The 12,976-nt window shown below is 39.4% G+C and overlaps 1 protein-coding gene across 2 annotated transcripts in view; it reads left to right on the top strand.

Moving 5' to 3' along the window:
* The window catches only part of LOC118228050 (TOX high mobility group box family member 3-like), a 60,974-nt gene extending 57,837 nt beyond the window's left edge, over window positions 1-3,137 (top strand). Inside the window, exons 5-7 of one of the 2 annotated variants that reach the window (XM_035419260.1) lie at window positions 132-359; window positions 549-629; window positions 775-3,137. In XM_035419260.1, coding sequence (XP_035275151.1) covers window positions 132-359; window positions 549-629; window positions 775-1,566 — 1,101 coding nt within the window. In that variant the 3' untranslated portion in view covers window positions 1,567-3,137. The remainder of the gene's footprint in view (window positions 1-131; window positions 360-548; window positions 630-774) is intronic. The other variant, XM_035419262.1, reaches the window with a different exon arrangement.
* The last annotated feature ends 9,839 nt before the right edge of the window (window positions 3,138-12,976 follow it).

Raw genomic sequence — 12,976 nt, 5'->3', positions numbered from 1 at the left:
TTGAAATCAAATGCGAATTGCAATCGAAATACAGAGACATACAGTCTCCTTTACCTGACCTGCTGACATAACACGTTACATTCTTTGTAAATGGAGTCACGTTCATTACGCTACCATCGATTCTGTGTCAGGTGATCGGAGAGAAGCGCCCCGCCCCGGACGCCGCGAAAAAGCCCAAGACGCCAAAAAAGAAGAAAAAGAAAGACCCGAACGAGCCGCAGAAGCCCGTCTCCGCGTACGCCCTGTTCTTCAGGGACACCCAGGCTGCCATCAAGGGCCAGAATCCCAACGCCACCTTCGGGGAGGTGTCCAAAATCGTGGCCTCCATGTGGGACGGCCTGGGGGAGGAGCAGAAGCAGGTGATGTCACAAGGGGCCCCGTTCCGCCGATGGCTGCCGCGCACGATATATATGCGGCGTGTATATATGCGGCGCACATAGCCGTATTTTTCACACCTGGGGATTTTCAGTGTGTTGAATTCATTGTGAATGCAGTGTGGTGCATTATTAATCAGTTGTTATTTACACCTCTCCCGTGTTTTATTGCAGGTCTATAAAAGCAAGACGGAAGCTGCCAAGAAAGAATATTTAAAGGCCCTCGCTGCGTATCGTGCCAGTTTGGTTTCAAAGGTGAGAACTTCGCGCCGCACTCACTAATCAGAAAAGATATTAAAAGAGAACCGTCTGTATCGGAAAAGCGCTGTCAGAACTGCCGTGTTTGAGCGACATGGAATAACGGGCGAAATTGGCGATTTCTTCTCCCCCCCTCCCTCAGGCGGCGGCGGAGTCGGCCGAGGCCCAGACCATGCGCTCGGTCCAGCAGACGCTGGCCTCCACCAACCTGTCGCCCTCGCTGATGCTGAGCCCGCCCCTGTCCCAGCACCCCTCAATGTCGGCGGCGGCGGCAGCCGCCCAGGCCCTACAGCAAGCACTGCCACGCGCCATCGCCCCCAAGCCCCTCCAGATGCGCCTCCCCGGCAGCCAGATCGTCACCTCGGTGACGGTGGCGCCCCAGAACCTGCCCGCCGGCACACCCTCCCAGCTGATGGGTCAGATGGGCGTGGGCGGGGCCATGGGGGCGGGGCAGCAGATGAGCCCGCCCATGCAGCCCGCCCAGCGCCACCACCTCCAGCAGCTCCAGCAGCAGCAGCAGCACCTGCAGCACCACCAGATGCAGCAGCAGCAGCTGCACCATCAGCAAATCCAGCAGCAGATGCAGCATCAGCATTTTCAGCAGCATCTCCAGCAGCAGCTACAGCAGCACCACCTGCAGCAGCAGCAGCAGCAACAGCAGCAAATGCAGCATCAGCAGCAAATTCAGCTACAGCACATGCAGCTGCAGCAGTTGCATCAACAGCAAATGCAGCAGCTCCAACAACAGCAGCAGCAGCAGCAGCACCCATCCCAATGTTCCCCATCCCAGCATTCCCCAGGGACGCCCCAGTCTGTAGGCGGATCTGTCTCCTTAGGAAGCCCCCAACCTGCCTCCCAGCAGCAGCACCAGTCCCAAATACAGGCCCACGCCCATGCTCATGCCCAGGTCCTGTCCCAGGTCAGCATCTACTGAGCCAAAATTATATTTCAAAGAAGAGGAATATAATAAAAGCATCTTTCCATGTTGCTTTTCTACGTTGCACTTAAGAAGTGTGTATAAATGTGTTTCACTAGGGACTGTCCATTGGTAATGATATGCAGACGTGCATACAGGAACGAATATCTGAAATGGATTTTGTCTATAAAATAGGCTGTATTATGGAAAAAGTCAATGGACAAATGTTTTTTTTTCTCTCTCTCAGTTGCTCTGTATTCAAATAAAAACACTGACTTGAGGTACATAAACAGAAAGTTAAACTGTAAATTTCACTGGGAAATGTCCTGCTCTTATTTAATGGGAAAGCTTTATTTATGAGGTTGATGGTGGCAGTTCAGCTGTATGTACTGTGTGGGCGAAATGAACGGATTTGGACATTTGTGGAATGTTCTGTGGGCATGCCCGATGTGTGGTTTATCTTCATGGGAGCAGTTTTAAACAAAAGGGAATGCCCGGACACCACGAATGGAAATACTGGTAACCAGTATCGTGCTCAAAAAATGGGAGTTTCTTCACAGGCCAGTATCTTTTGAGCCTTTTTTTCCAACATTACTACAGACTATAGATTTCACTTCTGTACTCTCTTTGAAAAAAATTAATAAAAAATCATTAGAATTTTCATTTCAAGCCAGAGGATCATTCTTCTTGTGACAAGAGCACACTAAGGGAAGTGTTCATGACATTGTTTCATATAGAGGAATGGACAGTGGGATGAGACCTGCCATAGACCGTTCATGTCGTTGTGTTAACTGTGATGGTACTCTACTGCAAGTGTCTGAAGAGAAGAGTCAGATCTGCACTGAAAATATGAAAATATTAAGATATCCCAAATCTCCTTCTCTCAAAAACTCACACTATATAAATGGTACTCCAAAAAAAGGATTGCCCTCTCACTTAATTGTTTTTACCTCAGATTTTTCGGACTCTAAATTATGTCTATTTTTTTTTTTAAAGGTGATATTTTATGGTACAGTATGTGTAAATTAGAGGCTCTTGGTTGATGGTTTAATGATTTATGTATTTTTACACTATTGCTTGATACTACAAACTAATCGAAAGCGAAAAGGAAAAAAAAGCTTTGTGGAACCATTCTGTTGCACTGTCAAATCCAATTTAAAAAGGCATGGTAGTACTTTGTGCCAGCTGTACAGAAATACGAAAAGAAAAAAGATGTACATTTTTCATATCACATTGTAAAATTTTTAATCTGTGAGGCTTTAATTAAATCATTGGTAAAACGACCTGTGAATTGCAACATCACATTCTGCATTTCGCATTTCTGCTGTTTTATACTTTTTTATGAGTTATAATGGCAGTAATTAAGTTGTTTGTATTTTGCTTACAAAAACAACTGCTTTTTATCCCTTTCTATAGAATAAATTCTGTTTTCAAGCTCTCTAGGCATATTAATTTGAAAATGAGTTTTGCTTGGTCATGAAGTAAAACATTCCATCACTAATATGATATTAGCCATAATTTTTGTATGAAGTACAACATATTTCCTTGTGTCTCCTCGTTTGCGATTAAAAAATAATAATGATCACAAACACTTATTCTGAGGAATCTGTTCATTTCAAGCCATAAAGTTGAAAAACGCATTTGCTGTGAAGTAGATGGAGTCTTTAAATGAAAAAAATACCGGGAAATTAGGCATTAAATCCTTTTAATTTTTCGATTATAAATATGTGCCATCTTGATTTCAATCAGAATTACCTTGTAATCTAGTGTTTGAAAACTGTTCAGATGGCATACTTATTCAAACAGTGTCTTATTCTGGTTGATTAATAGACTCAATCCTTTTTTTGGATGTCTAAATCACTACATTTTCAAGATGGCCCAGGGGTGTTCTGTTCTCAGTAGACAATTGGGATTGGGGGGAGGGTAGAATAGCAAACACTAATTATCATAAATCCACTATAAGCATGCAAAGCAGCTGGACTGCCGCTTTCTCGATCTGTCACATTTGGACCAGATAGGATTTTGTCTCAAATAAATTTAAATACAAATTTATAGTGGGGGAAACACTGCTATGCCATGTTTCAAGTACTCTTATTAGATGTTAAAAGGCATTATTTCATTAATGACCTTTTAAAATGTATTTGTAATGTGGCGAATATTGAGGAAAATCTACAATTGTGATGTTTCCTCTCTCCAATTCAGTGTGGGTACAATTCCCATTTCTCTTGCATGATTAATTATAGCATCTGTCCTGTCAGAGGCTATAGTGAAGAGGTCTGTTGGAAAACTGCAAATAAGCGCTGGCAACAATCTTAAAGTGCTTATGATAAAATGAAAATTAAAAACAGCAAGTGTTGTGCGTGACCTGAATCTTAATAAGGGGAATGAGAGAATCTTGAAATTGGTGTCCATGGCGACCAAACACAAGATTTTAAAACACACAATAATGAGGCTCTGGGAAATGGTATTTACTATTCTGATCTGATTTATGGTGAAGGATATTAATAATGCATGTCACTCTTGTTATTCCATAACCCCTCAGGCATCATGTTCATTTTGTACAAATATTTCACAGCAAGGGTTGCAGCTATATGACTTTCATTAAAGGTTGCAAATAATTTAAAAACCCTTTTAATTGCATAATGCATGTGAAAAAAAACAAAGGTACTGAATGAACCTTAATGAAAATAAGCGCTAATGAAAATGGAGGCTGATGGGGAAAGCGGAGATTTGAAAAATTTGAACGCCATTGTCTCAACAAATAATTAAACCAGCCTTTTGTGCTCAATTGGATTTATTCAGTCTCTTCGCAAGGCTTTATTTTGAAACGCATTAGTGAGGAAATATATACAGTAGTTCAGGTTCATCAGTGGTGTTATAAATTGACCTTGAAACTATTCCTTCAATGTAGTAAGCATATTAATGGAGCTTTCTGCAGTCGTATCTTTAAATACCAAATAAATTTGCATTAAAGCGACCCATATCTGCGGTCTTCATTAAGCTGCCCCTCCCCTTCTGTTTTTCTTCCCTCTGGTCCAGTATGTAGCAGTGTACTGTGTGAAATGGAGGAGCCAGTTGTTCGAAGCGGCGTTCATTTTTTTCCCTTGTTTGATAGAACGTGTCGTGTTCCTGCTGACTGCACAGATACAATGTTAAGTGAACAATAGCCCCGGCTGCCGCTGACCTGCAGGCCCACGCCATGGCCGAGCCTGGGCTGGGACACTGCTAGACATTAACCAACCTCGCTGCCCATCTCTAATTAACATGTGCTCCCTCACAAAGAACACAAAGGTCATTCCCTGGCTCCTGACACTGCTGATTTCGAGAAGACTGTTGATTTCCGAGTGCAGTGGTAAGCTTCATATTCCACGACCTTGCCAACATCAAGGGGTACAGAGAAGTATCAGGTTCTGAAGGAGGTATAGTTGATGTAAGAAAATGATCATTATAGTTGCAACAAAGATGACGATATTTCTTATATAAAGTGGGTGATGTGGACATGCTGAAATCTTCAAATCATGCAACCTAAAAGACGGATGTTTAGTATAAGAGGAAGAGATGGTCTTTTTATTCAGTGCTGGGTACTAATTTCACAGAAATAACAATAAATGAAGGACAGCTACTTGGTAAGTCATTGCACCCTTTGAAAGTTGTTGTAGGAGAAAATGCAAGTCTTGGTGTTGCCAATATTATTATTAGTTGTATTGGCCAGCCCTCAAATTATTGCTGTCAGGTAAAAGGCCAATATATTTGAATATAAACTGGATCAACCATATTCTACATAAGACCAGCGATTTTAACCTTTGACCGCATCAATCTTAACAGATCTTGGAAGGGTAAGTAGATTGCAGGAGAAGAACATATACAGAAGCTATTTGGCAGAATATTTGATAATTGGCTGGGATCAGTCAGGGCCGCTGACCAACGAGTGAGTCAAGTGTGGGTGCAACGCATACTTTATACCACCATATGCTTCTTAAAAATACATGTCATTAGGGATAGGGATATTTACACTGAACAATGCTTGCCACCTCTCACCCTTATGATTTTTAAAGTGTTTTACTGTGGCCTGTCTTTGAGTTTTTGTTTTAATCTCTTTGTCCTGTGGTCCAAAGATAAGTTGCAATATCAATTAAATCTGTACCATTTTCTAAATTAACCATACCATGTACATGTAGTAGAAGGATATTGATTTTTTTTCTTCACTGTTATGAGGCTGTTTCTCCATCCATGTTTTACTTCCTCCATAGTTTTCTAACAGAACCCCATTTTATTGTGTTGCACAGATGAGCGCTTCATAATTAGTCCATAATTGTGTAATTAGTCATGTGTCTTTGCCAGCCCACAAACAATTGCTGAACTTGGATTGCCTACAGGGTCCACAGGATTTCCAATTCAGGTTGACAGTCTAGATGGTCATGTTTATCATTATTTCTCCAGGCTCAATTTATGTACATGAAAAATGATGCATTTGATATGCTGTGATCCTGTTTTAGAAATCTAACCTATTTGTGAAAATATGTGAGGCTATAAAATAATGCATGGGGACCAATACACAAATAATGTTTGGCTGTATAAAACTAAGAAAATCAAACAGATTAATAGTTTGAAACCCTGGCATAGATCTAAATAAATAAATAATTATGAATGTTGAAATTAGATTCTGATTACCACTGGTTTGATTTGGGTTCATTTAAACTAATGTGCATAGCTACAAAATGATTAAAACATTTTTAACTTCTGATGAACAAAGAATTCACATTGTTTGTAAAACTGATGCTTTTTTATTACAAACATTTCATTTCCAAACAACCTCCATTCTCAATGTATTTGTATCTCAGAAGTTCAATTGTATTTACAGTGATTGTACCAAGGTTCTGGATTTTCAGAGTTAACTTAATTAGTAGGTGAGGACCCCCCAAGCGTGTTCTGCCACCCCACATGTTACAAAATAAGAAATTGTTGTTGCTAATACATTGGCATCATAAAATTGTTTATAGAGATAGATCCGTGAGTTTTAATACTTTCAAACCATATATTGTGTGACCAGGTTGATCGAATATTTCACCATTAAAAAATGAATGCAAATAAACCCACTGCAGCCAGAATACAGTCCGGTGCAACTAAAGGGGTTAACAATCATTCATAAAAGAAGGAATGTGGTCCAGTCATGTCATTTAAATCTATACTTTTCAGAATTTCATGAAATTAATTTACAAAAACTGTTTTGTGCCTACAGTCTTTCTTTTAATAGATAAACTCTCATATGGGCAAACACGCAGTGCTGCTTGTCCACTGGCTATCTTCAAACTGAAATGTGAAACAAGTAATAAATTAAAACATCCAGGCAGCATGGTTGAAACCTTCTGTACGTGGACATATAGTGCCAAACATCAATCACAGCGATTACTTATATGTTTACTTGCAGGGACATTTTAGGGGAAGATTTGGAAAATGGTACATCCGCAGATATTGTCAATTTTGTTTGTATTTGGTGTTCAATGATGGTTATGCTTGCTAAACTAACAATATTGTAAAAGTCATGTGTCAATTGTGTCTTGTGCCAAAAACCTAGAAAATGCAGTCACACACAGCTTCTCCATTTATGCAATGCCTTTGTCTTTTGTGATTCAATGAAACATTTGTTAGGTTTATCCCTCTTTTGTCGAATTCTCTGTATGTCAGCGTTTCCACGCTTCTGACCTTTTGATCAGCCTGGGAATCTGCAGGCCACATTTTAAAAGGCAAAGTAAAACAGTTCTAAAAGCAAAGTATTTGTTCAAAAGAGGAAAATTACTCTCCTACTTCACTGCTACTTTTTTGCTGTGCAGATCAATTTTCTATGTGCAATGGGTTTCAAGATAGTGAATGATATTGAGAAATATGACTATTAAACAGACTATTAAAGTAATGTGAGATTCCTGAGACTTAACCTCAGTCATTACTCCCCCACAAACCAAATGCAGATTATTACTGGAGCTGTTAGATAAATTGTTACATTCAACTATTGTGAGAAGTCATGACATTCTGTTTCTGCAGCTGATATGAGAATTGCCTCAGCAATTAATGAATGATTCATATCCTCCTGTCTTGTGATGGCTCTGGGAAATTTTTCTGTTGAATTACATTATTTTGTTCTAAATAATCTTGAGGCAAATAAATAACAGTACAGTGGATTCTACAAGAGTTACAATATAATTGCATATTTAATCAGAATATGACTGACCTTGGTGATATGTGCTTCCTCCAGGCATATGTAGGTGTGGCCTGTCCTCAGCTTATCTGTCGTTCCACTCATAAAGAGGACTTTCAACTCTTAAATCTAATCTGCTCAATTTATTTTATCTAGAAGTTTCTATGTAACCAGATGTTTGTCATTCAGATGTGAATCAGCATTTTGAAAATGTCCATTTCATGTTGTTTCCACAAAATGGTAAGCGATATAAGGATCAGATTGGCATTCGTTATTGCACAGCTGTTTTCACAGTTAATATTGTAGTGCAACTCGACTTTAATGCTGCTTCTGATGTTGCAGCTACTATGACTTAATCTAACACAATGGCAAAGGGTTATAATTCAAGGGCAATTTGTGCTTTTAGTATACATTTCCAAAGTAAAGACCAATTTCCCCACAGCAGAAATGAAAATGGCCTGTTGACCTTTCTGAAAACCTTTGCTGCAGTGTAAGAGCCATTGGAATTGGACTGCACTGAAGCTAAGATCATGAAAATCTCACTCTTTCTCTCTCTCTCTCTCTCTCTCTCTCACTCTATAGCTTCTCTATACTTCTGCAGATTTTTGAATGTCAGGGGAGATTATCTTATAAACCACATTTCATGCTGGCGCTGCAAGATTATATGTACATATTGAAAATGGCAATAAAAGCACTGTCAACATCATTCATTTTGAAATGATGCTATTCAGGCGAAAGACTAGGACACATTTCCCTCTAATTAAACACAGGATATATTAATTCACTTTGGTTTCATTCATCAGTAGGGAATGATTTTGGCATGTATTAATTACTCATTAATTTAATCTAAATCAATCACACGAATTCAAGCAAAGCATGTTTTTTTTTTTTACAGTTCAAATGAGATGCTATATACATCTAAATTTATACATAACCATTTGCAAGGTGCATATGATACCAGGATGACATGTTGGTGACTGTCATTCTGTACATGCAATAATTTTTTTGTTTGTTTTTTTACCTTGTTATTCACATTTCAATTTCCATTTTTGCCTATTCTCAGCTTTCAGCGGTTCTGCACAAATAGTCAGAGGGTGCATATCAAGAAAGCATAGTCCTTGAATAAACAGTTTGGAAAAAAAATCTATAATCCCCTGTATCAGCCTGAAAAGGTGACTGAACAAATATATAATCTGGACTGACCAATAATAATAATATTAATAATAATAACAAAGCATGAGCATAACAATTCCAAAATGTTTAGCATAATTGAAATAGTATGTAAATAGTAATTTGTTGCTGTTTAAAGGATTGTGTCCATACTACAGCAGACATTTTAGATTTTTCCTAGATGTTTTTGACAAATTTGGATGTATGTTCTTTTTTACACATATGTCCAGGTAAGTCAAATATTGCAATTGATAATCAGCACCTTGTACGTCTCAAGCATCTTTTTTATGTTCTTTCAGCTTTAACCTTTTGAAGAGTGAAGAGTGCTCTAGAACTCCATTGCTTTCCATTGCTTTCAATGACCAATAGTGCTTGTTACATCAGCATTAGAATGTTCAGTTAAGAAAATTCTAAATATGTATTTGCCATCTTACACCTTAAAGGGTTAAAGGCGGTAGTTCAGACAATGGATAAAGTTTATTTATAAGCTGTGCCATGCTGTGTACACTAAATTATCTTCACATTAAGGGTACAACTCCATGGAAACTCCCTTGCCATGCATGCACAGACGTGCAAGTAGCTGAGTATAAAATTTTGATATTCTTTATTTTGAAAAGATACTACCCTATGACTGTTCTTGCATATTAGAGATTTTTTAAATGTTATATTTGTTTTATTTTAGCAAAATACACATTGTAGCTCCTATCAATATACAGTACATTTCCAAAGGTATGTAAACACCTAGAACATCACCCATATGTACTTGTTCAATATCTCATTCCAAAACCATGGCCACTAATATGGAGTTGGACCCCCCTTTGCTGCTGTAACAGCCTCCACTCTTCTGGGAAGGCTTTCGGAACATGCCTGCGAGGATTTGCTCCCATGAAGTCACAAGAGAATTAGTGAGATTGGGCACTGATGTTGGGCGCTGATGTTGAGTGTAAGGCCTGGCTCGCAGTCAGCATTCCAATTCATCCCAAAGGTGTTTGATGGGGTAGAGTGTAGGTCAGTCAAGTTCTCAGGGCTCTGTGTAGGCCAGTCAAGTTCTCCTCACCAAACTCAGCAAACCAATTCTCCATTGACCTCACTTTGTGCATGGGGGCATTGTCATGCTGAAACAGGAAAGGGTCTTCCCCAAACTGTTGCCACAATGCTGGAAGTGCACAATTCTCTAGAATGTCACTATATGCTGTAGCATTAAGATTTCCTTTCACTAGAACTAAAGGTTCTAGCCCAAACCATGAAAAACAGCCACAGACCACTATACCTCCTCCACCAAACTTTACAATTGCCAGTGTTCAAGCCAGTACACTTGGCCCTATGAATTCTACCAAACCCAGATTCGTCCTTCAGACTGGCAGATAATGAAGTGTGATTCATCACTCCAGTGAACGTGTTTCCACTGCTCCAGAGTCAAATGGCAACATGCTTTTACCACTCCAGCCAATGCTTGACATTGCACATGGTGATTTTAGGCTTGTGTACGGCTGCTCAGCCATGGAAACCCATTTCATGAAGCTCTTGATGAACAGTTTTTGTGCTGATGTTGTCTACAGAGGTAGTAGAAACTCTGTAGTGAGTGTTGCAACCGAGGACAGATGATCTTTATGCACTATATGCTTCAGCACACGGCAGGCCCCTTGTGTGAGCTTGTGTGGCCTACTGCTTCACAGCTGAGCTGTTGTTGCTCCGTTAGGTTTCCACTTCCCAATAACAGCAGTTGACTAGGGCAGCTCTAGCAGGGCAGAAATTTGACAAACTGACTTGTTGGAAACCTGGCATCCTATGACAGTGCCGCGATGAAAGTCACTGAGATCGTCAGTACAACCCAGTCTACTGCCAATGTTTGTCAATTGAGATTACATGACTGTATGCTTGATTTTCTGCACCTGTTAGCAATGGGTGTGGCTGAAATAGCCAAAACCACTAATTAGATGGGGTGTCCACATACTTTTGGAAATGTAGTGAATGTTTCAATCCAATACAAAAGGAAAAGTAAAGGAAAATTTTTTTGTGGGGACATGATAAAATATATTTGAACACTATTTGTTTTCTACTGTAATTTTATGCTGTATTGCACCCATGCCAAATGCATAATGAAGTTTAAAAATATAGATATATATATGAATGTACCATTAAGGCATAACATAGTAAATTATGCTGTATGGTGAACATCCCCTTGAATCAGCCACTAGATAAGCTTGATCAGTGATTTTCAGTGAGAGTTTTCCCAAAGATTCATCCTTCCTTTAGTAGCTTTTTGAATAAAAAATAAACAATTAAGCACTGATGTTGTTAATTTTTGTTTCTGACAGGACAAATCAACATGGTTAGGCTCCAGTCTGTTAGCCATCTATTCCTCCTCATTTAATTTAGAAATTCATTTCACTACCTATTTTTTTCAATGCTCTGACATAGAGATGTTTTTGTTTTTTTCTTCTTTTTTGCTATTTGGGCTGTACACTATCTATGATTGACAAATGCATGCTTTATTCTGACAGAACCTAAAACCCTAGAGGCTAAAACATGTCCTTTTATCACTAAAGTGAAAGACAATTTTTTTATTGTGTCATATTAGCATGCAGAACCTAAAATCCTGCTCCACTGTCACACGCCTGTTGCTTTCATCAGTCTTTTAAATGCTCTGTGTTCTTTGCCAAATCCAACAAATAAATTGGTTTCTTTTGCAACTTACTTAGGTTCTTAATGTAAGCTATCACTAAGCTCACATTTCTATGGCAACAAAACTGATAAAGTATACTGGGAGACTAACATGATGGATTACATGTGCATGCATTGTCATATCCAGTTAACTTGAATTGCCTGTACATCAAATTATGCCACTGCTCTGAAGAAGATCAATAAATATGGACAAAATCCAAACAATGTTCTCCATCTTTTTTCTTCATCCGATGGCAAGGAAGCCGAGACAGATCATGCTACTGTGATGTGTTCGTGCTGCTAAAGGGGGCAGGTGCTGCATAGACACCATTCAGACTCGGTCTATTCAGTCCAAACTCTTCTAACGCTCCATTCATGCATAGCAAAACACCATCTGCTCCTGTTTTGCCTCGAGCAATCACAGCTGACCAAAAAAAACCATGAGAGCAGCTGTTACGAAACAAAAGCCAAACAAGGGGGCAGGGAAAGGTTAGACACAAGTCCGCTGCCGAAAAATATTATGCAGGGCGGGTGACAGAAGATGATTGCTTCTCGTATGCTTAAAAAAAACTGATAAAACAGGAGCAAAGGGGTGAAACAGGAGACATTGGATCCTTCTCTCTGTCAAGGACTCCAAAACTGAAATATGTCGAGTGATAACAGACAGCTGGAAATAAGGTCAAAAGGAACTCAGTTCTTTGTACTTTGGAGATGAAAATGTAAGAAGCTTCAGTGAATCAATCACTCTTTGATTTCTTATTGTTGGCAAAATTAACAGAAAATATGTCTGCTTTAACCCTGCAGAGAAGTATACTGTCCAAAAAGAGAGAGAAAAAAGTTCCAGGCCTGTGTCCATTTGTTGTGTCTTTTCACTTGCCAGAAATAAAGTCAGACGCAGCCCTAAAATACACATTAATATCATCGTAATACCAATCCACATATCTTTAGGCATTACATAAATGGTAGGATGTTCTGGCAAGATGGGGTGATGGCTTTTACAAAGACATAAAAGCTGATCTTAAAGTTATTTCTCAGCTCACAATAATGAAAGTGCATTTTAATGGGATAAGAATTTCATTGAAAAAGGAAAAACTATTTGTACACCAAGCATTATTATTTTCTATTGCTCTGTTATTATAGTAATGATTGTGTACATTTTACTAGCCTCCATATTAGATTGCAGGCTCTTTTATAAAGTATGGCCCAGGAATTGTCAGAGGGAGTGGCAAGGATGTATGGAAATGTCCTGACAGCTTGCGTGCCTTCAGACCTCAGCTGTCCCCAGATTCTGCCGTTTCTAGTCAGTGCCGCGGCTGCCACCCACGAGAGCAATCGCAATCATAGTTCTGTCCTCGAAGTGCACCCTCAGCACCAGCTCAGAGCAGCATCACCATGTTATAT

The sequence above is a fragment of the Anguilla anguilla genome, chromosome 5 (assembly GCF_013347855.1).
Source record: "Anguilla anguilla isolate fAngAng1 chromosome 5, fAngAng1.pri, whole genome shotgun sequence".
Taxonomy (NCBI): Eukaryota; Metazoa; Chordata; class Actinopteri; order Anguilliformes; family Anguillidae; genus Anguilla; species Anguilla anguilla.
The sequence above is the reverse complement of the archived record's forward strand: the minus strand, read 5'-3'. Positions and strand labels throughout refer to the sequence as shown.